General features: G+C 33.3%; 2 protein-coding genes and 1 long non-coding RNA gene across 4 annotated transcripts; 2 read left to right on the top strand and 1 right to left on the bottom strand.

The window, feature by feature from the left end:
- Positions 1 to 15,396: 15,396 nt before the first annotated feature.
- On the top strand, positions 15,397 to 21,172 carry LOC131660092 (uncharacterized). Of its 2 annotated transcripts, none has more exons than XR_009300695.1 (4): positions 15,397 to 16,174; positions 16,255 to 16,527; positions 19,597 to 20,008; positions 20,114 to 21,172. It is a non-coding gene; the product is annotated as an uncharacterized LOC131660092 (long non-coding RNA). The 2 variants fall into 2 exon arrangements; XR_009300694.1 differs by having other exon boundaries at positions 15,406 to 16,174; positions 16,255 to 16,320; positions 20,114 to 21,171.
- On the bottom strand, positions 16,902 to 18,351 carry LOC131660090 (class V chitinase-like). The gene is made up of 2 exons (XM_058929225.1): positions 17,245 to 18,351; positions 16,902 to 17,091 (listed from the first exon to the last, which is right to left on the bottom strand). The coding sequence occupies exons 1-2, from the start codon at positions 18,314 to 18,316 to the stop codon at positions 17,069 to 17,071; spliced, it is 1,095 nt and encodes a 364-aa protein (XP_058785208.1). The 5' UTR covers positions 18,317 to 18,351; the 3' UTR covers positions 16,902 to 17,068.
- A 1,774-nt stretch (positions 21,173 to 22,946) lies between the features above and the next one.
- On the top strand, positions 22,947 to 24,413 carry LOC131657436 (uncharacterized). Its single transcript, XM_058926834.1, has one exon. It carries the CDS (start codon positions 22,947 to 22,949, stop codon positions 24,411 to 24,413), a length of 1,467 nt encoding a protein of 488 aa, XP_058782817.1.
- The last annotated feature ends 2,092 nt before the right edge of the window (positions 24,414 to 26,505 follow it).

Genomic DNA, 26,505 nt, shown 5'->3' with positions numbered 1-26,505 from the left:
TTGACATTTCAAACACCACCTTAATGGTTGAAAGAAAGTAGAGTAAGAGAATATTAAGATGATATTATCCAGTTCTGGGAGAGGTAATTCAACTAATTAACAATTGAGTTAATAATTAAAAAGAATTTAAAATTTAAGATTCAAATTTCTAAAAAATATTAATAATTAATTAGAAATAATTATTTTCATTTATACATTTTGATTTTGATTAAAGATATTTTTTTAGCATGCACAAATGAGTCAAATATTTCATACCAATCCCATAGACAATACATGCTTGACCTGGTCATATCCCCCCTACACACGTCTTTTCACTCACCACCACAAATCCAATCACCGCCATAAACTTAAATGAAAATGGATTTTTTTAGTCATTTAGCCTCAACATACATTTAAATAGATTGGCACAACCCATATTTCGGAATTATAGAATCTACAAAAGGTTTTAAAATATTCCTATTTGAAAGCAATTACACTATGTTGATAAGGGAGTGTGACCGAGGTGTATGAAGTTATTTGCATCGGTTTGTTTTGGTCTTTCTTTAAATGATTTTTATAATTTTGTAAAAAAAAATTTTAGAAAGAAATTTTTTATAAAAATTTTGTTTGAATAGTTATTTTTAAAATGTGATTTTATGTATTTCATTTAATTATAAAAAAAAAATTGGATATCAAAATTTTAAAAAATCACTTAATTTTGAAACAATTTCAAATAGATTTTCTTAAAAATCATTTTTGAAATATAATTTTTTGAGAAAATTGCGACTTTAACTAAGTTTTGATCTTCAATAATGTGTGTTTATGTTATAGGATGTCAAAAATAATGCTTCATTTTAGAAAAAACGAATATAAAAAAAACTTGTAATATTTTGAAAAACGGTTTTGAAAAATCCATTTTCAAAAATTCAAAGAAAAAATCCATTTTTTTAAAGTTGAAACAAACGGGCCTTATTTGGCCTCACTTTGTAAATATTTTAGGAGTAAGATCGGAACTTAACATCCACATACACAAAGTGTGGAAGATAATATTTGGATCATTTTCACATTTGAATCCATAAAATATGTTCTATCTGATTTTAGGAGATTGAGATTGTTCGTGGATTTTTGGTATGCGATCGTCTGAATGATAACTGAGTGTTGAGATATTAGACTTAATCCAAGTTGTTCGTGGATTTTTGGTATGCGATCGTCTGAATGTTAGTCATAGTTTGTATCATTATTTGTATAATTCAAGTCAATAATATAATCCTTACTTTCTTATTCTCTCTTTATTCTCTCCTCACTAAAAGTGTCTCACACACTAACAAATTGGTATCCAGAGCTTCCAGATACTGTTCTTGAGCGTGTTTTCAAGAACTTCACGTCAATGGTCGTGCTTCTAGAGAACATGAATCAATCGCTGTAAAGATGAATGGTAATATTGGCATTCCGAATTCTCTTCTAATGCTTGACGACAAGAATTGGATCTGATGAAAAAAAGATGCAATCTCTGTTTGGCTTTCATGAAACCCTAGAAGTGGTTACTAATGAAGTTCATGTGTTGGCTGCAAATGCAACTGATGCATAGAAAACTGCCCACAACGAAGCCACAAAGATGAATTGCAAGGCTGCGTATTGCATTCAAACGAAATTTGATGCAACTAACTTCGACAAAATCTCTTATGTTGAATCGGCGAAAGAGGCATGGGATATTCTTGTCAAGTATTATGAAGGAGGTGAGAAAGTCAAGGTTGTCAAATTGCAGACCTTGCGTCGACAATATGAATTGTTATCGATGGGAGAAGACGAAAAGATTGTAGAGTAAGTGTCAAAGGTGCAGAAAGTCGTCCATCACATGAAGGGTTATGGTGAAACCCTAATTGATAAGATGATAGTTGAGAAGGTAATGCGTACGTTGACCTCTCTCTGATCATGTTATCGTAGCTATTCAAGAATCCAATCAACTTGAAACCCTAAAACTGGAAGATTTGTTTAGTTCATTGAAAGCACATGAGATTAGGATTGTCAAAAGGAAAGGAGTTCAATATTCAATACAATCTTTATAGGCTCAGTCATTGAAAAAGAATGGTGGTTCCAACAAATTCAAAGGCAAAGTCGACAAGACTCAGGGCAAGAAGTCTTTTTCGAATCCTCACAAGCATCAAGTCGGTGATATAACTTTTGAATCCTCGAAAAGAGGAGGAGGAAACTATTGAAAGGACAAAGAAGATAAGAAAGGTGTGCAGTGCTATCACTGTGAGAAGTGGGGTCAATTGTCTAAACATTGTTGGTACAGGAGAGACAATGGATCGACAAAGGACAGGGACGAAGGAGCGAATATTGTATGCCAAGAGTCTGGTGATTCTGAAGGTATGGTGGTTATGGATGCAGTTGCAGATAACCATGTCAAATCCAAGACCTGGTTTCTCGATTCAGGATGCTCGATCTACATGACTGGTCAAAAGGTTTGGTTGGCAGATTTCGACGAGTCGAAGAAGATCAAGGTAAAATTTGCTGATAATAGTTCATTGCAATATGTGCTCCATGTACCTGGCAACATAGTTTTTCAAATGAGTAATAGAGGAAAAACTATGATCAAAGATGTGCTCCATGTAGCTGGAATGAAGTGAAACTTGCTAAGTGTTGGACAACTAGTCGAAAAAGGTTTCCCAGTTGTCATGAAAGATTGAGCTTTAAAATTGTTCGACACCTAGAAAATTTGGTCTTGAAATCTCCTCTGTCGAAGAATAGGACGTTTAAGACCATGATCAGTTCGACTGAAGTACAATGTCTAAAAACTGTTGTCGACCACAAGGATAGTTGGTTGTGGCATTTGAGGTTTGGACATTTGAATTTTAGATCACTCAATCAACTAATTACTCAAGATATGGTTACTGGTATTACAAATATTGAGATTCCTAACAAATTTTGTGAAGGTTGTTTATAGGGTGAGTTTGTTTCAACTGCAATTTATATTCTGAACAGGTGCCCTACCAAGATGTTGAAGAACAAGGTTCTTGAAGAAGTGTGGAGTGGAAAATGACCATCAGTAAGTCATTTGAAGGTGTTTTTCTCTATGTGTTACAAGCATGTTCCTGATACAAGAAGAAGGAAGCTTGATGACCAGAGTGAACCTATGATTCTGGTAGGATATCACAAGACTGGTGCATACCGACTATTCAATCCAATTAATGAGAAGATTGTGTTAAGTCGAGATATTGTGATTGATGAAAATTCTACCCGGGATTGGAATTCTGGTGATGCAGTCAACAAACCATTGATGAGCTATGGTTTCAATGAAGACACTGATGAAGTCGAAGTAGAAGTTGAAGCAGTGGATGACATTCCTGATAATGTCGAAGTCGAAGAGGGTGTGGCTGATACGAGCCAAAGACCTCAAAGAACTAGAGTTCTTACAACAAGACTTCTTGATTACGAAGTGGTTGGTGATGAAGAAGTCACACAAGATGGAGAGTTAGTTCATTTTGATTTACTTGTAGGTGTTATACCAATCAACTATAGAGAAGCCTTAAAGAGTTAACAGTGGAAGTTAGTTATGGTCGAAGAGTTACAGACAATCTAAAGATACAATACATGAGAGTTAGTCGAATTGCCAACACATGCAAAAGCTATCGACGTAAAGTGGGTGTTCAAGCTGAAACATAATGTTGATGAGTCAATAGCAAGACAAAGATTAGTAGCTCGAGGCTTTCTTCAAAGAGCATGACTCGACTACTCTGAAGTATTTGCTCCAGTAGCAAAAATGGAGACTGTTCGACAAGTGATAACCTTGGCATGCAACCAAGGTTGGTCGACATTTCATTTAGATGTGAAATCAGCATTTCTGAATGGTCCTTTAGACGAAGAGGTCTATGTCACACAACCTCTAGGGTTTGTGATTCAAAAGGAAGCGGGTAAAGTATATAAGTTACACAAAACGCTCCATAGTCTCAAGCAGGCACCTAGGCCATGGAACAAGAAGATCAACTCATACTTAGTCGAATTAGGTTTTGTCAAATGCAAATCTGAGTATGGTGTCTATGTTCAGGTTGTGGCAAAAAATATACAATTATCTGCTTATATGTCGATGACTTGCTGGTAACTGGAAATAGCTTGGAGAACTTGCCGAAGTTCAAAGAGATGATGATGAAGGAATTTGAAATGCCAGATCTGGGAAAAGTGTCTTATTTACTAAGCATGGAATTTCAAATGTCGAAGCAAGGTATGGTGCTGCATCAAAGGAATTATGTCAAAGAGATACTCAAGAGATTCATAATTGATGATTTGAATCCTTTATCCTCACATGTCGAACCAAAATTGAAGTTGGAGAAGCATGGAGAGGAAGACAAAGTCAATGTAACTTTGTTGAAGCAAATTGTCGGATCTCTGAGATATTTGTGCAACAGTCGACCTGACATAGGTTTCGCAGTTGGATTAGTGAGCAGATACATGAGTGAACCAAGAGTGTCACACATGAAGTCTGCAAGAAGAATTCTAAGATACTTAAAAGGATCAATAGACTATGAAATTCTATTTCGGAAAGACTCTGAAGGGAAAGAAACAACAGTTACTTGTCTTTTCAGATGCTGATTGGTGTGGAGATAAGGAAGATCGAAGAAGCACAATTGGATATTTCCTTCAAGTATTTGGTGCCCTAATTTCATGGTGTTCGAAGAAACAAGCTCTGGTGGAATTATCATCGTGTGAAGCTGAATATATAGCCGGATTCTATGTTGCATGCGAAGCAATTTGGATCAGATCAGTACTTGAAGAAATGGAGGTCGAAGTAAAGAAACCTCTTGTGTTGCAAATCGACAACAAGTCAGCCATAAATATGGCGAAGAATCCAATTCTGCATGGAAGAAGTAAGCATATCGAATCTAAATTTCACTTCTTGGGGGAAAAGGTAAATCGAGGTGAACTTGAAGTTAGACATTGCTCAAGTGAAGCACAGTTGGCCGACATTTTCACCAAAGGATTGAAGATCGACAGATTCCTAAATTTGAGAAAGAAATTAGGAATAGTTCAAATTGACTATTTTTAGAGTATGTTCAATTTTTAATTTTTACAAGGACAAAATTATAAACTCTCGTACAATTGCAATTTTTAAGGAGAAAATTAAAAATCTTTCATACTCTAATTTTTAAACGGAAAAATTACTAACACTTTTTCAATTATAATTTTTAGACGGAAAAATCGCAAAAAGGTTTCAATTGTAAATTAGAAACAAAAAAAATTACAAATTTTCATTTAGTTACAATTTAAAAAAAAAAACTATAAACTCTTTACACAAACTATTTTTAAATAAGAAAAATAAAAAATTCTCTTTATAAACGGTTTCTTTCTAAACACACAACTATTCAGATCCTTAATAAACTAAAAAAAATTACATTACTCAGATTAATTATCTTTATTTATATTAATGTTCCAATTTTATTTTTTTCCCACCTTAAAATATGTATTTGGATAAATGTACAATCACCCAACAATCAGTTAAGCCACTTTAATGGAATGGGTTGAGTGTATGTATGGGGTGTAAATATTAACTTTAGCGGAGAGTTCAAGCGGTACTTAATATTATTGACATTAATATTATGTGATTACAAAATTTAATACTACTATTATTAACAAAACTTTAGTCGGTGTCTACATATACGAGTTCATTTAAAATTTAATTATTTATATTTCTTTGATGTATAAATTTTAATATATGCATTATTTATTTTCGAATCGGTTTATATTTTTTAATAAATATTAGTCCAATTATAATTAAGGGTTTTTTAAAGGGAAGATCTATTTATTTTTAACATATCAAGTTTTCCAACTCACTTTATTTTAATTATTTGTTTATTAACTTTACTCACACATGCATGTCGGTATGAAAATTTGAAATTAACTATAAGCCATCCATTTTCAACTAGTTTGAGGACAAATAAAAATACGACTTTTCCCGTTTTAAGTTTTCAGAATTAATTTTGGATAGATAGAATTGATTGTGTATATTTTGAATAAAAGGGTTCTGTTTTAAATATAAGAGGTCACTAAAAAGAGTTTAATGGTTATGCACTGACAGTGTAAAAAAATTTTATACTGTCATTTAATTAAAATATAACGTTCTGTCATATCTTACAAGTTTTTTTAAATTTTCAGTCTGACTTGTCCTAATTCATAATTGTCATTGATTTGACAGTGTAAAATTATTTTACACTGCATATTTTTTTTTCTATTAGAGTTTTAACTCCCACAAAATCAAATGAGGAGTCTTAACTCCCAACAAACTTTATTCCTCCCTCTCTCACTATATGTGTCTTATTTTTAAATTTTATTTGTCCTTTAAAATATCAATATGAGATTTCTTTTTAGTAACTTGTTCTTATTTATTGAATTTTAATTTATATAACTATTTCACTATTTTTTATTAATAAATTATTTTAATAAATAATATTTATTTCTTCATTAAAATCAATACGATTAATTATTGTATAAAACTTATATAAAAAACACCTATTGTGAAACTAAGGGACCAATATAGATAGATTAATTTAAACAAAAACTTTTTCACAAATCTATTAGCTTCAACAAAGTTTTGTTAGAGTTTATGGGATAGAAAAACTGATTTTACTGAATGACATTGAGGTGGCATATATAGTCTTACAGGAATAAATGAAATGTTCAATTCACGGCTAAAAACGTGCTAACAATTACAATTGAAACAAATTATATTCTACTTAGTGGAACCCAAATAAATAGCAACATAAAAATAAATCCTAACAATTCCTCCTCTAAACTAATTGTCGCAAGCATTCAGTTTAAATTTGGCACTTCACGAACTCCAAATTGATCTCTTAATTTTTAGAATACATCAAGTTTTAATGGTTTGGTCATGATACCAGCTACCCCATTGCTTGTGCTACAATGGACCAGTTTCACCACCTCTTCCTTAGTGAGATCTCAAGAAATGGAACCCTACATCTATATGTTTACCTCTACCATGCATGACTGGGTTTTTGGACAATTTGATTGTTGAACTATTGTCACACATAATAACAGTACTTTTGCTTTGTGAGAGCCCAATCTTCTCCAACACCCTTCTCATTCACACACATTGGCAAGCACAAGAGGAGGCTGCCACAAACTCTGCCTTAGTTGTGGACAATGTGACAACAGGCTGCTTCTTTGATGCCCATGAGACTGCTCCACCAGACAATAAAAATACATAATAGGGTGTGCTCTCTCTATCATCAATATCTCCTGCATAATCGCTATTAGTGTAAGCCACCAACTCTTCAACATCTACTCTGTTATAAAACACACCTAACTCCACCGTTCCCTTTAAACAACGAAGAACCCTCTTTGCTGCTGGCATATGCAACTCAGTAGGATTGACCATATACCGGCTCAACACACATGCATACGTTAAATGAGGTCTCGTTACAGTAATGTACATGAGACTCCCAATTAATTGCTTGTAAGCAGTTTATGAAAATTAGGAATCTGGTATTGAACTCCTGCAGGCCAGATTCCTCAGTACTCCTTCTAAGTGATTGCCATCGCGTCTACGAAAATTAGGTCTTGGTATGCGTAGATCTCGATTGTTCATTAATTGAGAATGTTGATCTGTTTTTAGCGTTTCTAATTGCAATAATTGTATGATTTGCACCTTTTAGGAACTTCGCAGTAATTATAAGTTTTGCGTATTCTTACACAGTGATATTATTATCTCAGTTTCAGTGTGGAATGCTTGGTTACTTGATTTGATATAGCTGATGTTACTTGTTAATTACGAGAATGATTATCCAATTTGAGTCTGTGTAGTACATGAGTAGCTTGAATTCTCCTATTGATACAAATTGCATTGGTGCTGTTAAACTCTTCTATAAATGGTGGAAGCGAATGGCGCGTGACTCCTTTTGTCGACATCAGCTATCCCTTACCATCAGCTGTTGTTTGGAAACCGGTTTGTCTTCATTGATGAACATAAACATTATAACTTTATGTAATAATTTAGGACTTTGTTAACATACATCAAATGGAGAAAGTAGTTTTTGAAAAAGAACCTTGCATTTTTCAATGGCTTCATGAGACAGTGCTCTTAAGTAGAGGATCCTGCTGCAATGACTAATATTTTTATTTGTAATGACTCTAACCCTTCTATAGATCCTTCCATGCCAAGGACTCTAGCATAAAATTCTCTTTGTTTATGATGGTCTCTCTTTTATATAACTGAGTGAATTACTTACTGTTGCTGGTCTTTATGATAAAAATGAAAGTTATTAATATGAATGTAATTTGGTTTTATAATACATATTCATAGAACTGTTCTTGTTTGGTTACTTCCATTTGGAAGTTATTGCTGGAAAGCTAATTGTTTGATTCATGGATATGTTGATAACAAAGAGGCACACTCTTCTACATGTCCACTTTGTTGATATTGTTCTTGTTTACGCTACACCAACTATTGTGTGGTCTCTTTCTTTGTTATTAATTTTGTTTTCCCCTAAAATTCAGTTTTAAGTTTAATCTATAATGGATTTTGCTTGTTTTTTTTTATTTGTTTCAGTTCTATTGAAATTGAGACAAAGCTAGCTTGAGTCTGGGTGGCTGGTTTGCTTACATGGATAGTTTCTTTATCAAAGATATAAAGTGAGTTCCATTAAATTTTGATTTTGATGTTTCCCTTTATATGATTTCATTTGATCACTCATTGCAGTTTTTTTTTTCATATTACAAGTTTGTTTGGTTTTCCTATTTTTAATCAATTAACCTAATTAATTTAATACTGGAAGTTGAAATAGGATTTGTAACTCAACATATTTAGATAAAATGGTGTATATAAGTATAACACACTAGGAGAAAACATATATTTATTGACACAGGGTCATTTGAGTTTACCTTATCTTACATATGCTTATGCATGCTATCCGTAAGTTAATAACTTATATTTTTTTAGTATATTCATTTAGTTTTGTGAGAGATGTATTAAGGTAGGATATTCTTTACTTCTTAATCCGTAGTTGAATATTATGACAAGTGTTTCACAAGAAAGTTGTGCCACTACTAGAAATACACGTATTACCTGCGTAATTTCCTGCGGAAAATATTCCGCAGGTATACCTGCGAATTTTCCTGGGACTTTCTTAAATGAAATAAAGTTTTTGTCTTTTGCCTCTTGGTTTAGCTTTTTGCTTTATAAGATCAAACAATTTTTAAGGATATGGTCTTTTGCCACTAGAATTTTTAAGAATATGCTTCACAAAATATGCCCAAAGTTGTGACATGTAGTAGTGTTTGATAGGCCTCTTTTGTGACATCTAGTAGTGTTGGGGCTTGACAACAAAATCAAAACTAGATTGAATCCATAGTGTTACTCTTGCATTTATTAATCTTATTAAAATTAAAAATTAAAAAATTTTAGAAAGTAATTACTTGCGGATTTTGCTGCAGATTTTCCTGCGGATTTACCTGCGAGTATTTCCTGCGGATTTAGCTGCGGAATTTCCTGCTGAAAATATTACCCACGAAGGTTTTAACTGGGGACGAAAAAACGCAGGAAAATCGAGTATTTCTAGTAGTGTGCCTTCAATTTTCTCTCCAATTTATTTTTAATACTAGTTATGTCTCACATCTGTAGGTTCTTCCACTTCTCACTGAACTAGTATATTTTTGAAAAACTTACTTTATATATTCTGATAACTTGCCTATCTGTTCTAGCTCTAGCAATAGATTCTTCTTTAGTCACTCTCTTTTCTGGTTAGGCTTGCAAGGCTCTTAAAATGGTCGATGCGTGTCTTCAAGTGCTTCACGTTTCTGTCCTACTAACAAAATTGTTTGGCCTTCCTATGCTTGTGCATTTCCTGGTAAAGATTACTCAGAATTAGTTGAATTAAATGTGACCCAAAGATTAGTGAAGATAAGTATATTGGAGTTGCACAAAAAAGGAGATGTCTCAAAAACACCTGAAAATGAATGTGCCTATTAACCATGTTACGGTGCTCGGTCTTGTTATGTGCCAGCATATTAAGGGTCAGCAGTAACATTTTAATCGTAACATGTGTGGTAAGTGTTAATACATTATCAAGTTTATACATGAGCATGTCATAATATGATTATTAATTCATTTTGTATGTTAATTTTGGACCTCTTTGCATGACAAAATATGACTACTAATTCACTTTGTATTATTCAGCAAAGAAGTTAGTTATAGTTGTTTTGGATGGAATTCATCTTTACTTTATAGTTGTATCATTAATCTAGCTGACTTGGCTTTTTTATCTCATACTTGCATTCCATACTGAATCAAATTAGAAACAGATTGGTAAAATAAGGGAACAAATTTCTAGTTGACAAACTTTTACTTAGCTATTGCAGTGAGTTTGGCATAACAGTTGGATGAAGACAGGACAATTTAATTGAGTTTTCTTTTTAACATTTTAAATCTAATTTATAGAATTTTAAATATAAGTTATTTGATGTTTTTCGTCCAATAAACTTTAAATATAAATAATCTAGATAAAAAATCATGTCAAGGTTCTATTAGTGTTGACACAATATATGAACCTCAAATTTGCATGGTTAGTTTGTGTCAATGCATAAACATAATACTAGAAGTGTTGGTTAGTTAAGAGTTATCTTTAGAAGTTGAAAACTCATAGCTCATGATTAGATAATAGAGTTTTATAAGTGGTATGACTGGATTAAAAAGTACCTAAATAAATAGTTTGGAATTTCAGATTCTGTTGTGTCTGCTTTTCTTTTTCAGGTAAAGAAATGTCACTTCTCACATAGATTTTTTTTTTTAGAATCTTTTTTGATTCAACCATGAGATTTAGTGCTCCAGCTAGCCTTCATTTTATTCTCAACCATCCTATGGACAATCTCCAACGCTTAATGAAGATGATAAGAGGATTAAGAGATCTAGTGGCATCTACATATTTTTGTCTATATATGGCTCACTCTTAGAAGCTGCCATCACATGGCATATGTGTTTTAGTTTATAATGTGTCATTTCTTTGTATGTATAAAAATGTGAACCAGATGAACTCTTTTAATTGTAAAAGATTTGTATGTATAGACATGGCATATGTGTTTTAGTTTATATTGTGTCATTTCTTAGTATGTATAAAAATGTGAACCAGATGAACTCTTTTAATTGTAAAAGATTTGTATGTATAGATTTTTTTCAAGTCTGCATATACAATTGAATTTGATAGTATTTTTCTATTTTGCTGTTATAGAATTTTATTTTAGTATAAAACAAAAAAGTATGCACAAAAGAAAAAGAAACAATGGAAAAGACGTGACATGAAGATCATAAATTAAAACCATGATATAAAGTCAATTGATTAATTTGGCGGGGATTTCAAACCTCTGTGGATGTTTTAAACCGTCGCAATAAATAATAAAAATAAAACACCAAATAAAATCCACGATGGTTTGAAACCGTCACGACTAGCATTGAAAGCAAAATTTAAACTGAAATTCGTGACGGTTTGTAAATGTTGCCATTTCTAATCTAAGTCAGTTCCAACTTGTCGTGAACTAGCGCGACGGTTGGTGTGACGGTTTTGGCAACTGTCACGAAACAGGTTGGGGACACACGATTCTGCGGCGGTACTACAACTGTCGTAGATTATAAATTATGAGAGTTTTAACCATCGTAATGTATCAAAATAATCGTAACAATCTTCCAATTTTCTTGTAGTGACAAAAATATTTGTGTAGCAGTTTGTCGTTCGTCCTCGCCACGACTACGTCTGCCCCCTATTTCAAACGGGAATTGAGATAGTTTTTATTACTTTGCAAATTGTTATTACAAGAGAAGTTAACGCAATAAACACACAAACTCAATTTTGATGTTGATTCTTTATCTTCCCTCCCCTTGATCTTAAGCAAGATCAAGTCACCCAACAATCTCGAATCAATCCTCCGATTACCGCTACTCTCTTGACTGAACCCACGTTCTTCAAGGCTTTCACTCGGCTAAATTGCAATGGAAAATTGTTGTCACCCAAGAACTTTGATTGATCCTCTGTCTATCGTTACTCCCTAGACCAAATCAACCGTTCTTCAAGGCTTTCACTCGGCTGAATCGAATCCAAATTTTCTTGTCAAAAACCCCCAAATCAATCCGATCTTGGAGGACAAAACCCCAAAGATTTTATTCTTCACCCAATCGGAATCTACAAATTCCTAACCTTAGACGTTATCACTCTCAATCAATGGTCACTAAAGCAAAAATGATTATGTGTATTTGATGAATGAACAAGAGAAAGAATGAAGATGAGAAGAAATTTTGTCTCTTTCAGGTTTCAAAGTTGTTTTGAAAAAGATGCATGAATGTATTTATACGTGTGTGAGAAGTGAGTCAAAAACTGGAAAATTCACGCACAAAAAATGCCCAAAATTGAGCAATGAGTAGACCTCCTGCACTCTGTGCGTCCACCTCTACAAGACAGTAGAGTTCTAGAGGTGAGCAACACAGTATGCGTCGACCTCCAGTACTATGTGTGTCGACCTACACAAGGAAGTGAGGTCTGGATGTTTGGTTGCACAGTATGCGTCGACCTGTGGTATGCCACGCGTCGACCTGTATTATGTTATGCATCGACCTGTGATCTCTGTGCATTGACCTCTAGCTGGCAGAAGTGTTTTTCTTGAAATTTTCATTTTCATGCTCAGTGGAGGTCGACCTATAAAGGTTGTGCATCAAACTCTAGGGTCCTTTTTCACTCGTAACACTATTTTTGACTTATGAAACTAATCCATATGCATATGATCAAGTTTAGAGTGATTATGGAAGTGTTTTCATGCATGAGCACACCTTAGGTCAATAGGATACCGTCCAATACATTCTACATCTAAAGACCTAGTTTTGACATCACTCAAAATAAGCTACTTGAGGCATGCACTCACACTAATCCCCCTTTTTGATGATGTCAAAACTTGTCGAACTGTTTGTTGTCTTTAGAAAGCCCCCTTAATATGTGCACCAATTTACCGAGTTACCCGCTCTTCGTCTCTTTTGCACTTATTTCTCCCCCTTTGACAACATCAAAAAGAGTACAAGCACAAAAGAAATGTTAGAAGTATCAAGTATGGATTTCAAACACATAAAAGACATTCAGAGGCGTTTGCAAAGTAGATAAACATTAACAATCATTCGCATATAATGATGAAAATGCAAGATTGTCAATAATGATCCTAAATACATATAGATATAAATATGCTTAGTATTAAAGCTTTCCTATCTTTCAATTTTAATCTGCATCGTATCATAATTATCATTGTACAAGGATTTATTTGTTAGTGGCACCGAGTTGACAAAACTTGCACAATGAAAAATATGCTTAGTTTGAAAAAGAGTTGTATCATGCTTCCTTCTTCGAAACTTGTTTTAAAAAATAAAATTTCTCAAAATATCAAACCAATCTCTCGGAGCTTGTTTCAAATTGCAGAGAACCTTTTTTTTTTTTTTTTTGAAAATATGAATAAGAAAGGTTTCATAAAATCGGGAGGATGACCAGCATTCATTTCCTCCTGAATGTAACATTCAAAAACACACTCTTTACATACATTTGAAAGAGTTTAAGAAAATATAATGCATGAGATAGCTAGATGTATCCTTATGGATTCTAATCTAGCTACAAGGTCACAAGTTTCATTGAAAATTATGCTTTCTTATTAATTGTAACCTTTCGCAAGGAGTCTTGTTTTATTTCTCAAAACATTTTCAAAAGCATCAAGCTTGTTGCAAAAGACCCACTTAAGTTTCAATCACTGGATTAGCTAAAACTTTGGAGAAAAGCTCCAAAATATTAATTTTTCAAATTGATTTAACTCTTCTTGCGTAGAAAGAGACCAATATTCACAATGATAGCTTTGTCAATTCCCTTTGACTCAATTTGCGAAACAGAAACCACGAGGTTACATGCCTTGTTAGGAAAGTGTTAAGTAGTAACTCCCTTAGAAATATTTCCAATTGTATTTTGTATATGATGGTCTTCGGTCGTCGTGCATTCCTTCAGAAGCTTTTGATGATTTGCACGATCTTCTTTATTCTAATCTTGAACTCTATCTTGATCTTGGCCATGTTCTACTTCTTGATTTTTATCTTTATCCTCTAGGTTTGTCTTTTCTATAATCTCTACACAATCAACAACCTCTACCGAGTTAGTTCAACAAAGGTAATATGTATGAGTTCTTATATAGTCATGGTCTTTTTGAAAAGAAGTTTTTTAAAAAATTATTTCAAGGTTTTATAAAGACCACGTATATAGACGAATTTAAAATATACATTATTACCTTTTACACAAGTTACATAGAAGTAAAGTGTGCTATAAAATGTTAGTCAAAAGAACAACTTAAAGGTAAGATTAGGACGCTTACTAAAAGTCACAGATCTAATGATATCACTTTGTTATTGCTATAAGAAGAGATTTATCTTCTTGTAGGAGTGAAAGAAGAGATCTTATTTATTTATTCATTTGTATGCCTTGAATAACAACTATCAATATCACCATTTGAATTCAGTTTGTAAAACAAATTTTGCATCACAAATTGACTTTTAGATCTTTTGTACCCGAATCGCTTTGGATCCTTTGATGTTAGTGGAATACATATTATAAGCAAACATCTTTCTCTTTTTACGTTTATAATGCTCTTTATAAAAATATGAAGGAGGATATCGTTGTTTTCTTTCATGACTATTTTTGATAAATAGAACATATCAATATATCCATCTTTATTACAGTAATTACATTTTAGGATTTTGCATTTAGATGTTGGTTTGGCATTTCAAGTATTGCTAAAGCTTTTAATGTTGTTCTTAGGTTCATAGTCAAAATCACCTTTATTGTAAGACACCCTTTAGTTTCCTAACAAAATATTCTGTTGGTATTTTTAGTGAATTTATCAAATATTGAAATTCTAGCACTTACAAAACATGTTAATACAGCTGTCGTAACAACACATAATGTCAAGACAGATGTTATAACATCTAGAAACATACCAGACATATTAGACTGAAATTAATATTGAATTAAAAATTACAGAATAATAAATAACACATAGAATTGTTAATTCAGTTCGGTACAACATCACCTACTCTGAAGACTATCAAACCAGGAAGGAAATCCAGATAGAATATAAATGATTGGAATGATTTTCTGAGTGAAAAATAAGCAATTATGTGAGAGTCTCTTCAAAAGAACCAAACCATTATAGACAACGTTGTCACCATTCTTGGTTCATTTGACCAGCGTCTCTCCACCCTTGAAGCCACCATGCGTACAACTCAGGTCAATTTCATAACAAATTTCATCATTTTTATTTCACTTTTTTTCTTTTTTAATTTGGATTTTGAGATTTGGGTGAACTGACTTGTATTTGTAGCAATGAACTTTTGGGTTTTGCAATTAGGGATCTGAAGGGAGTTTTGTGGATTTATGGATGTGGTTTATAAAATTTATTTATTTTTATTTCATTTGGTATAGTAGATTATGATATATTCTATTAGACAAGCTCATTGACAAGACTTTAAAAGTCATTGAGTTTACGCGGTGAAGGAGAAGAAGAAGAATAAATGAACAAGAAAATTATTAAATTTAAGAATGTTTGTAACCCGCAATCTCAACCATTTTTTATAATTAAATAACATATTGATTTAAAGTGACATGACATACCACGTGAACTTCCCGTTACTTAAATATAACGTTAAAGATCAAGAGTGTTGGCGATATAAATCTTGAAATGATTCTTTAATATAGCTAGGGTTTATTTTTCTTAATTCACCTCGATTCATTATTTAATTACAATGTAAGGATCCCCGGAAAAAAGAGATTTGGATCCTCTCATACCATTTCTGTGTTTCCATCACGTTCTATTATCAAACTGTATCTATTATTCTCTCTCCTATTAGTTTTTGGTTAGTTGATAATCAACAGTTGGATTGGAAAAAGAAGAAAGCGAGGAATCAAAACAGCTGAAGAGGTTCCAAATCCGGAAAAAAAAAGTCAGTGAGGTAACGCTGGCGTCCAAACCCTCGGCGGTAGAAGCACCGCCGCCAATCTCAGCTTCAGAAACCTTTACAGTAAACTTGATTAGCTAACTGAAGTTGGCTCTTTCCTTTTGGATATCCAACTGTCTCTACTCCATTGACCTCGTTGCCGATCCTTCTCTCACTCTATTCCTCATTTCGGTACTATCGCATTTTTCTCAATCTATTCTCTGCTTTTAGGTTTCTTAATTTCACTATTTTTCTAACTCTGCGTCCTTTAGATTATAGAGCTTCCGATCGTGATCCTTCTCTTCAGTCGCTATAGACAGAATCGCCAACAATGCTCGGTAATGCGTCTTCATTTCTCAAATTCCATTGTTCTTGTGAATATTCTAGTTTTTTTTCTCCCTTTTCTCTGTTTTCATTTGATGAATTCTGTTCTATGCAATACCTACGAGCCGCGAGAGGTATTCTAGGAGTGCCAGTAGGCTAGTTCAAACTTCTGTTTCACATTTTTGCAATTGTTCGTGAAATCAAGAAAAGAAACAGATACGGTATTCTCAAACTGATTTTTGAATATTGTTGTGTCAAATAGCATTGCTATATTGGTACTAGTATTTCATTATGATTTGGTTATCTTTTACATTTTGTTTTTACTGTCATCAAGTTTTATAAAAAAGTCTGTGTGCGAAAACGACGACATAACGGTATTGGCAGTGCCGGTACCTTTATTAACCTTTTTTATGTTAAAGAACAAATTATGATTAATTCACACCACGACGACTGCAATTAGTGTCGCAACAATTTGCTGACCAAAATCGCAAAAGCCTTTATGCGACCGCAACTGTTTTTTAAAACCTTGATTCTAGAGCTGTCAAAATGGGCTAGCCCATATGGTTCATTTTTTATTGATTAGATAGAGAGAAGCTAAGCAAGAGTTCATTTTTTATTACTATGATAGATCCTTTAATATCTCATTCTTATTTTTTATTATTACATGAGAGGATAGAAACTAGAAAGGCCATAACTTTACTATAATATAGATAACCCTCCATCTTTATTCTCTTTGCAGCATACTCTGTGTACAATCCTTTACTAGGCCCCCAATGTTTGAGAAGCTGCAAAAAAATACAGTAAATGTTTTCCATTAGATTGACTCGCTATTAAACAGCTTGGTGTTTTTTATATAGTTAATTAACAGTTATAGTTATATATACACAGAGTATACTAAAAGATAAATAGTGCTCAATTAGAAGAACCAATCTACTCACCTGTTGAAGAAAGAGCCCAGTTGCTGTCTTGTTCAATATGCCAAAAAAAATATCCCAACAATGCATTTTGTTTGGCATAAGAAACCTTGGCAGATATACTCTGAGTATCATCGTATCCATACCAATCTGTCCCTTTGAAGGCGTAATTTGTAACATATGTGGAATTATACACAACCTGTGCCCCAGCATTTTTTATATCCTTGTACTTCACTGCCCCAAGTCCCTGGGTAGCTTTATCGAAAAGTCCATGTTTATTAGGATCTGACAAACGCCACTTGTAACCATAGGCGGGTAAACCCAGTGCTAGTTTGTTTTTCGGCACGCCTAAACTAATCCATTTTTTGATACCTTCATCTACGCTGAACTGGCCAGTTGGGTTTTTCAAAGGAGCTGGTGGCTGTGTCGATGTTGGATAACTATCTGAGATGAAAAGGTCATAAGTCATTACATTGATCCAATCCAAGTTGTTTGCAATATCCGGACCTGGGTAGTACTGCAATGGGGTAATCTGATTAGAGCCGCCCACTGCAGCAGTTAACAGCAGTACCGCCTTCCCGGAACTGCTAGACTCTTTCACCACCGCAGCTCTCCACTCCTTGATGAGTAAGCCAAAGTTGGTCTTGGCTGTGTCTGAGGATGGATATTCCCAGTCAAGATCAAGACCATGGAAGTTATTACTTCTGGCTAGCTGGATTGAAGAGTCTATGAACGATTTTCGGCTACTAGCTTGGCTAGCCATATTGGCAAATTTTTGTGCCAAAGTTGGACCTTCACCACCAATTGATAAAAGGGTTTTCACTGAACTACTCTTTGCTTGGACGGTTTGAGTGAAGGTTGAGAATCTAGCTGCGTTTGCAGAAGAAATTGTGACTTTGTTGGTACTAGAATCAAGGTTAGCAAATGCGCAGAACAGGTGAGTGAAATAAGAGGGATTAATGTCAGAAACTGCAAGGCCACTATCAGAATACCAATAGCCACCTTTAACGGCAGCGTTTGTGGAGGAGAATTGTAGTTGGAGAATTATGAGGAGAGTGGAAATCAGGAGGAATGAATGCATTTTGAAGTAAGCCATTTTTGTTGTTGTGGTGGATATAAATTGTCTAGGATAAGTGATATATTTATAGCACTATAACAGCACATTTTGTTGACTCTTCTCTCTTGCTTGTTCAATAAGTTTTCTCCTACAACCTTAGTTGATATCCTATGGAAGTATACAACAGCACATTTTGTTCAATAAGTTGTCTTGATTGATGTATTTAATGTAGTGAGATTATTTCTTGAAAAATTGTCGGTAACTTATCCATAAGGACACTACAGAAAGAAAAAAAAAGTGCTGTGAAATGTGCTTTGACTGTGAGGGGTATTTAACTGATTGAAAGTTAAAGGTTAAAAAGTTGGAGAACTCTGGTGATCTATAAGCATAATATAAGTAAATTTTCATCTGTAAGAGTTAACTAGCATTGTGGTTAACTGGAGGTATGAGTGTATTAAGTTTGATATAACTAATCAAAATTAAAAACCGTAAAATTTGTTTGAGTAAAAAACGCCCTGGGGCCACGGTGCCGTCACCTCTGAGCCCAGGTCCGGATTAGTCACGTGGGGCCCTTTCCCCGCGGATACCGGTCGGTTAACACCAAAAAAAAGAAGAAGCAAATAATAGTTGAAAATTTCTTTGGCCACCTCCCAACCTTCTAGTCCACCTCTGGTGAAAAACCCAAACTATCCCTGACTTCGGAAATGCATTTCCGAAATGCAAGAAAAAGGTGTTTTCGGAGATGCATCTTCGAAAGCGCCTTTTTTTTTTGAAATAATTGTCTTATTTCGGAAGTTCATTTCCGAAAACAGCATTTCGGAAATGAACTTCCGAAATAATGCGCGTTTTGCAGATTAAGCAAAACACTCCCCCTCCCCCATTCATTTACCCTAATTCAACATCAAACACAACCAAAGGAGAAATTTTGTGCAAACACACTTCGAAGGTTGCATCAAAGCTCCAATCACATTGCTATACTACATTCAAAAGCCCTCAAATCACTCAATTTGTAAGTTTTGAATTTGTTAGATCCATTATTCAAATTCATGTTATTTAGGTTTTCAATTGCATAAATGATATATGGGTAGGTTGTTAGTAGTATTTAGGTTGTTTAGAAGCATTTTGAGTTGTTTTTAAGTCTGGTTTTGGGGTCTGCCATGGAAGTTGCAGAAAACTTCATCGCAGGGGTGTTTCGGAAGTTCATTTCCGAAAACACCTCCATCCCAGTTTCGGAAATGAACTTCCGAATTGTATCAGAAGTTCAATTTTTTTAGTTTTTTCTTTTGTGTGGCATATTAATTGATTTCAATTGTTTACAGGAACATGTCAGGCAACCAACCATCACGCATCAGACAGGGTAGGGAGACCCAGACTGCGTCGGTTAGACGCGAGCGGGCGGCGGCGCAGCTGGCGTCGACACAGGGACGGGGGCAGGGCCGGGGACGACGTGTGCGAGTTCCCGTGGGCGAGGGAGAGGGTACATCTGCTTCAGGATCTAGGAGTCGGCTGGCTTAGGTATCTTCTTCCCTCCAGCGAGAGGAGGAGGAGGAGGAGGAGGATGAGGAGGAGGTGGCGGCAGTGCCCTACCACGAGCCGGAGGGGGTACCGGATGTTGACCCTCCAGCCGGGGAGGAGGATGAGCAGGAGGACAGCTATCCGGGAGGGTCCTTTGACACTTCCGTGCTGATTAACTACCACGATCACGTCGCTCGGCGTATCTGGGAGAGAGAGGTATTTTTTATAATTTAACCGTTTATTTGTCACCATTTTTTATAATTTAACCATTTATTTGTCGCTTATTTAATATATGTCGCTTATTTGTTTTTTTTGTAACAGGAGAGAGAGCCGTTGAAAATGGTGAACCACGCCCGGAAGATTTTCAGTCTGTTTAAACCAGCAGCTGAGTGGTTTAACGACCATGTGCGAGGTTCAGGGCTTAGCGGGCTCTGCATGACGGGGTACACCACCATCAGCACCGGCATGCAGGGGGCATTTGTGGAGCGCTGGCACAAGGAGACGTCCTCTTTCCACTTGCCGGTTGGGGAGATGACGATCACCTTGCATGACGTGCAGTGTCTTCTCCACCTGCCGATTAGGGAGGACTGGTAGCATCATGTGGTACCGCAGGAGTACCGTCTCACTCGGGTCACACAGGACTGACACAGTGAGGAGGGATACGTCACATGGTTCTATCGGGTGTCACATCCTCTGTTGAGACCCGACGTTCCCGGCGCTCCTAGGCCAGCACACGAGGAGATCCTGGAGAACCAGCAGGCCGAGGATGACCACGCTATTGATCTCATGCCGATCTGCCAGCGGATAGAGATGCTTGGGCGGGACGCGTTGGATCGAGGTGTCGTTCATCAGGGTGGTCCAGAGGCAGTTGCCGTGATGGAGATGATCGTCACTGATGCGGGTCGTGCGGCGACATACAGGCGGCAGAGGAGGTCCCTGGGAGAGAGGGTTAGGCACACCCAGTAGTGGTCAGATTTATTTATTTTTTGTTTTCAGATTGTATCTTTAGCACACTATTTTTGCTGGGTTTTTCTCTTATTTGCATTTTATCATCTTGAATAAATTACCTATAACTTATCGGGGTAATTAAGAGAAAAAACTATTTAATGTTGTTAGAAAATAATTAGATAATTCTCATGTATCTTAAATTTTGGCTGGGTATCCATCTCTTAGACAAATTTTATTATTGTTTTAAAATAAATTGATATTAAAAATGACATAATATTACGTAATTAGATAACTCCAATGCACGATATTGCTCACCATATAATTATCAATACATTATTAAAAAAATCAATTCAATTTAAAATTTAAAGAACTACATATTTAGTCGGGTGCTGGCTCCACCTATGGTGATGGTACATACTACATAGAATAGTTCTACGTGCATGGTTAGATGTAGAGGCTTATTCAGAGATTTTTCATGAAACTGGATGAACGGATATGTAAAAAAATAGTTAGTCTACTCTCACTATTGAAATGTTGACTATGTTGCAAATGATGGAAGTAGATTGACAAGAGAGAATTACAACCTTAGAGATCGAGAGTGACTCTAAAGCCTCAATAGACATGGTCAACTAAAAAAATATGGATGATAATAATTTCTCTACCTTCGTTTGTAGAATTAAAAAAAAATGATTAAAAAAGAATTGACACATAAAATTCATTCATATTTGACGGAAAAAAAACCACTATCCAAATTGATTTAGCAAATTAAACTTTTATTTTGAATAAGAACGACACTTCACTTTTTCAACTATTTTAAAAGATGATTTAAAAATCATTTTAATTGATAATAATACTGAGATCTGTTCCTAAACTTATTAAAGTTTAATTTTTATTTTCTGAGCCTTTAAACCATTTTTTATACTCAAAATAATAATAATAATAATAATAATAATAATAATAATAATAATAATAATAATAAAAATAATAATAAAAATAATAACAATAAATTGTGAAAATTGATATTAATAATAATTATTATGATTATTATTATTATTATTATTATTATTATTATTATTATAATAACAAATTGCCGGTGTGAAAATTAATAAATAATAATAATAATAATAATAATAATAAAAATAATAACAATAAATTGTGAAATTGATATTAATAATAATAATAATAATAATAATAATAATAATAATAATTATAATAACAAATTGTCGGTGTGAAAATTAATAAATAATAATAATAATAATAATAATAATAATAATAATAATAATAATAATAATAATAATAATAATAGATTGTCGGTGTGAAAAGTGATAAAATTGAATCAGCTCAATATTAATAAATTTATCAAACCGACTCTTAAAGTTATTATTTATGTTACATTTAGTTATTATATTGTTGAACTTTCTTTGCAGTTATCCTCAATCATATATGTTTTTGAAATTATCGTTGAATATTTCTCTTATATTCAATATTGATAGGCAAGTGGAAGAAACAAAAATTCTTAATTGTTTTTCAAGTTGATGATGACATGAGTGAAAATACAGCGAGTCACCAAAATTCAATTTGGAAAGTATCTACAATTATTCTAAACGTGTGTTTTGAATTTCGTCTTCAGTATTGTATTTTTAATAAATCACATCTGTAACCATTATAAATAAGTTATTTAAAAAAACCACTGTATATAAGTAATCATTAATTATTTTATGATTTTTGCAAATAATAACTCAATAAAATTGTAATTAAAATTATTTTAAATAAGAGAGATATTTATTTTTAAAACTATTTTTTAATATAATCATAAAAAACAGATTCTAAAACTAGTTCCTAATATTAAACCAATTTATAAATCAGTTGATATAATAAAACTGATTTATAAAAAATTTAATCAATTTTAATTAAATTAAAACTAGTTTAACAAGTAATTGATTTTTTGTCGAAATAATTTTTAAAAACTTAACTAAATCACTAATATAAATCAATGCGGTTAATTCATAAATCAATAACAAACATAATTTAAAGTAACATTGAAAATGTGTCTCGTAATTTTATTTGGAGTGACAACATTTCGAAGAAAAAAATAATAAAAATGGCGTGAAAATTTGTTTGTCAGTCCAAAACCAATGGCGGATTAAATCTTAGACCGCTTGTCTGTCTCAATCAAGCCTATAATTTGAAATCCTACTGAGATTTTATGTCCTCCACAGAAGCGTGGGCTCGCATTCTCCGAAATCAGGTTAGTAGAGCTTATGGTATTGTGAGGCATCACATTCAATCTTCTATATGGAAAGGGATTAAGGAGGAATACCCTACTGTGTTGGAAAATGCTTCTTGGTCGTTGGGTAATGGTAGAAAGATTAAGTTTTGGTTAGATTCGTGGTCGGGTGCTCCTTTTATTAACGATTGCGATGCGGCCTCTCTTTCTGTTTTGGGCATTAATACAGAAGCTACTGTGGCAGAAATGTTTTCTAATTCTGGCAGCACTGTTCCTGCGGCTTGGTTGGACCATTTCCCCTTCTTAGAAGCGCGAATTTCAGGCGCGGTTATTTCGGATGAGCAGTTTGATGATGATTTATGTTGGAAACATTCTATTAATGGTTCTTTGACTCTTAAGGAAGCCCACAACTACAAATTGAAAGCTCTTCCTCCTCCTCCGTGGGCGGCGGCCATTTGGAATTCTCACATCCCTCCGTCGAAATCTCTTCTTCTTTGGCGTGTGCTTCATGATAAAATTCCCACAGATGATCAGCTATGTCGGCGAGGTTTCTTCACTATTTCTATGTGTTTGTTATGTATGGTTCATGCGGAGAATACCAATCTTTTCTTCTCTTGTGCTTGGGCTTCTGGTCTTTGGGATTGGCTGGTCAATTGTTTAAATATGCAGGTGCGCTTTTCTTATTCCATTTTTTGGAACATTTTCCTCAAGGTGAATTCTCCTCGAGGAGCGTTCGCGGTAAAATTCGCCGGTATCATGGTCTTTAACGCCATTTGGAGCGCCCATAATGCTACTCGGTTTTCTAACATTTCTCCTTGCATGAGTAACATTAAAGCCTCGATTGTTGCTCAGGTTAAATTTTGTTGTGAGAAGTCAGGTTATTGCTTTAGGCATAATTTGTCTGACTTTGATATCCTTAAAGCTTTTCAAATAAGGATTAATCCTCCTAAAGCTCCTTTAATCAGAGAATTTTTTTTTAATCCTCCTCCTTTTTATTGGATGAAATGCAATGTGGATGATTCTTTTGTTCATAATACTCAGTCTTTGGGTTGTGGTGGCATTTTCCAAAATTGCTTGGGAGATTTTTATTTGGCTTTTGCTGAGCCTCTTAGTTGGAATTCCTCCCTCTTTGCGGAATTTTGTGGAGCTTTGCATGGTATTGAATTGGCAAAAGATAGAGGTTGGACTAATCTTTGGATGGAGTTCGATTCTTCTGTGGTGGTAAAGACCCTCTCTCTAGAGAACTTCGATCACGTTCCTTGGCAGCTCAGAAATAGATGGCTCAACTGCATTAAGTTCGTTTTAGATTCTAACTTCATTATTTCTCACATATGTAGGGAAGGTAATAGCTGTGCGGATTTTTTTGCTAATTTAGGCTGCACATCTAATTCCTTCACTCTTTTTGACTCTTTACCCGTTGATATTAGGAATGACTGTAAAAAATAGGCTTAGTTTGCCTTTTTACAAGTTTAGATACTTTTGAGTGGGTTTTGGTCTAATCCTCCACCTTTTTGTGTATCAATCTTTTTTTTTTTTTGGAATATATTGGCTTTTTATCAAAAGAAAAAAAAAGAAAGTAACATGAACCTAACTCTAGTGGCATCCGCATAGAACAAAATATAAACATTTTTATTTTTCCAAGTTTGAAAATGAAGTTAAATTTGACTCATTTCATTTAGATGTCATGATGTCTCATATTGTTTGAAAAAACGAGGGTTGGACACTTTATAAGTGAAATGACTCATATACTAAATACTTTAAAATTTTGGGTGAATGTGTGGTGTCTCTCTTATTTATTTGGGTGAATCTTTGACATTTAGACGAGTCTATTATTTTTGTAAATGATACCTAAACATAAATAATATTTGTATACGGGAAAAAATCTATTATTGATCTAAATATTTTTATTCACGAAAGATGGTATTTATGATCCAAAAATGGTATACGGAAAAAAATTATTATTAATTTAAATATTTTTATATATGAAAATTTACTGTTGATTCAGTTATTTTTGCAAATATACCTAAATATAAATAATATTTGTATACGGGAAAAAAATATATTATTTATCTAAATATTTTTATATACAAAAAATGATATTTACGATCCACTAAATTTTGATTCAAAAATAGTATGCGGGAAAAAAAATCTATTATTGATCTAAATATTTTTACATATGAAAATTTATCATAGATTCAGATATTTTTGTAAATAATATCTAAACATAAATAATATTTGTATGCGGAAAAGAATTTATTATTGATCTAAATATTTTTATATACCAAAATGATATTTATGATCCAAAAATGGCATACACGAAAAAAAACTATTATTGATATAAATATTTTTATATACGAAAAAAATTTATTATTGATTTTAATTTTTTTTGTTTTTTAATTTTCTATTTAAAATAAATATATTATGTAAACAAATGTGCGTATCATACCAGGCACGAGTTTGTTACTAGTTATGTTCTAATGAATAAAACAACTTTAAACTTTTTTACATGATTTTTACAAAATTAATGAATACTTTTAATCTATTAAATATTTTTAAATATAAATTCATTCCATCCATCAATTTTACTATTTCTATCTTATTCTAATAATATCAAAATCAATGCAACAATAAACGGTTGAATTAGGAATTTTGTGTGTGACTTCTCTTATAATCTTAGTCACACTACTGATTATTAAAGAGTGAGAAATGAATTATTACTAAAGAGTGAGAAATGAATTAGTGTCTATGATTTAAAATATTTATAGATTATTTATAGTTAATTTAAACAACAAATTAATTTAAACAATTGAGTTAACAGACTGATTCAATTTAACATGCTAACAACAAAATATATTTCGATAATTATATACTAAAACGGACTTCAACTAAAGTATGTAAGACTTTAACTTTTGTCGGAACAGTCTTTGTTGAGACTAGAATTCGATCAAATTACTATAATTATTAACAAAAACTTTAGTCGATGTCTACATAAATGAGTTTAAATGATTAAATTTTAAATATATTATTTTTTATGTATTAATTAAATAGATTTTAATATATGCATTATTTATTTTCAAATCAATTTATTATGTGTTAATAAGTTTCAGTAAAATCATAATTAAGCTTTTTAAAAAAGGGAAGATCGTTTATTTTTAACCATATCAAATTTTCCAACCCATTTTATTCAAATTGTTTATTATTGACTTTATTCACTCATGCCAGTATAAAACTTTGGATGATAGCATTAATTAATTTTGAAAAATCTAGGAATTGAAGAAACAAAGTTTGAAATGAAGTATATAAGCCATGCATTTTCAACCAGTTCGAGGACAGTTAAAAACAAGATTTTGCCCAGTTAAGTTTGGACCTTTCAGAAATTTTCACAAAATAAACTAGAGGTTCATTTTTATGATCTCTTGTTGGTATTTGTGGACATGGAGAAACAAAAATATTTTTGAAGAGAGATTTCAACATTTGAACAATTCAACATAATCGATCATACAAATGGTGCAAGAGATAGATAATAGAAATGATATAC

This window comes from Vicia villosa, linkage group LG3 (assembly GCF_029867415.1).
Source record: "Vicia villosa cultivar HV-30 ecotype Madison, WI linkage group LG3, Vvil1.0, whole genome shotgun sequence".
NCBI lineage: Eukaryota > Viridiplantae > Streptophyta > Magnoliopsida > Fabales > Fabaceae > Vicia > Vicia villosa.
This window is presented reverse-complemented; position numbering and strand designations above follow the sequence as displayed.

Excerpts from the sequence above, each read along its gene's own strand:
- LOC131660090 (XM_058929225.1), bottom strand. The coding sequence starts at position 18,316 with ATGGCTTACTTCAAAATGCATTCATTCCTCCTGATTTCCACTCTCCTC. Across the intron at positions 17,092-17,244 it reads CTGGGCTCTTTCTTCAACAG|CTTCTCAAACATTGGGGGCC; the intron begins GTGAGTAGATTG and ends ATTTTTTTGCAG.
- LOC131657436 (XM_058926834.1), top strand. The coding sequence starts at position 22,947 with ATGTCCTCCACAGAAGCGTGGGCTCGCATTCTCCGAAATCAGGTTAGT.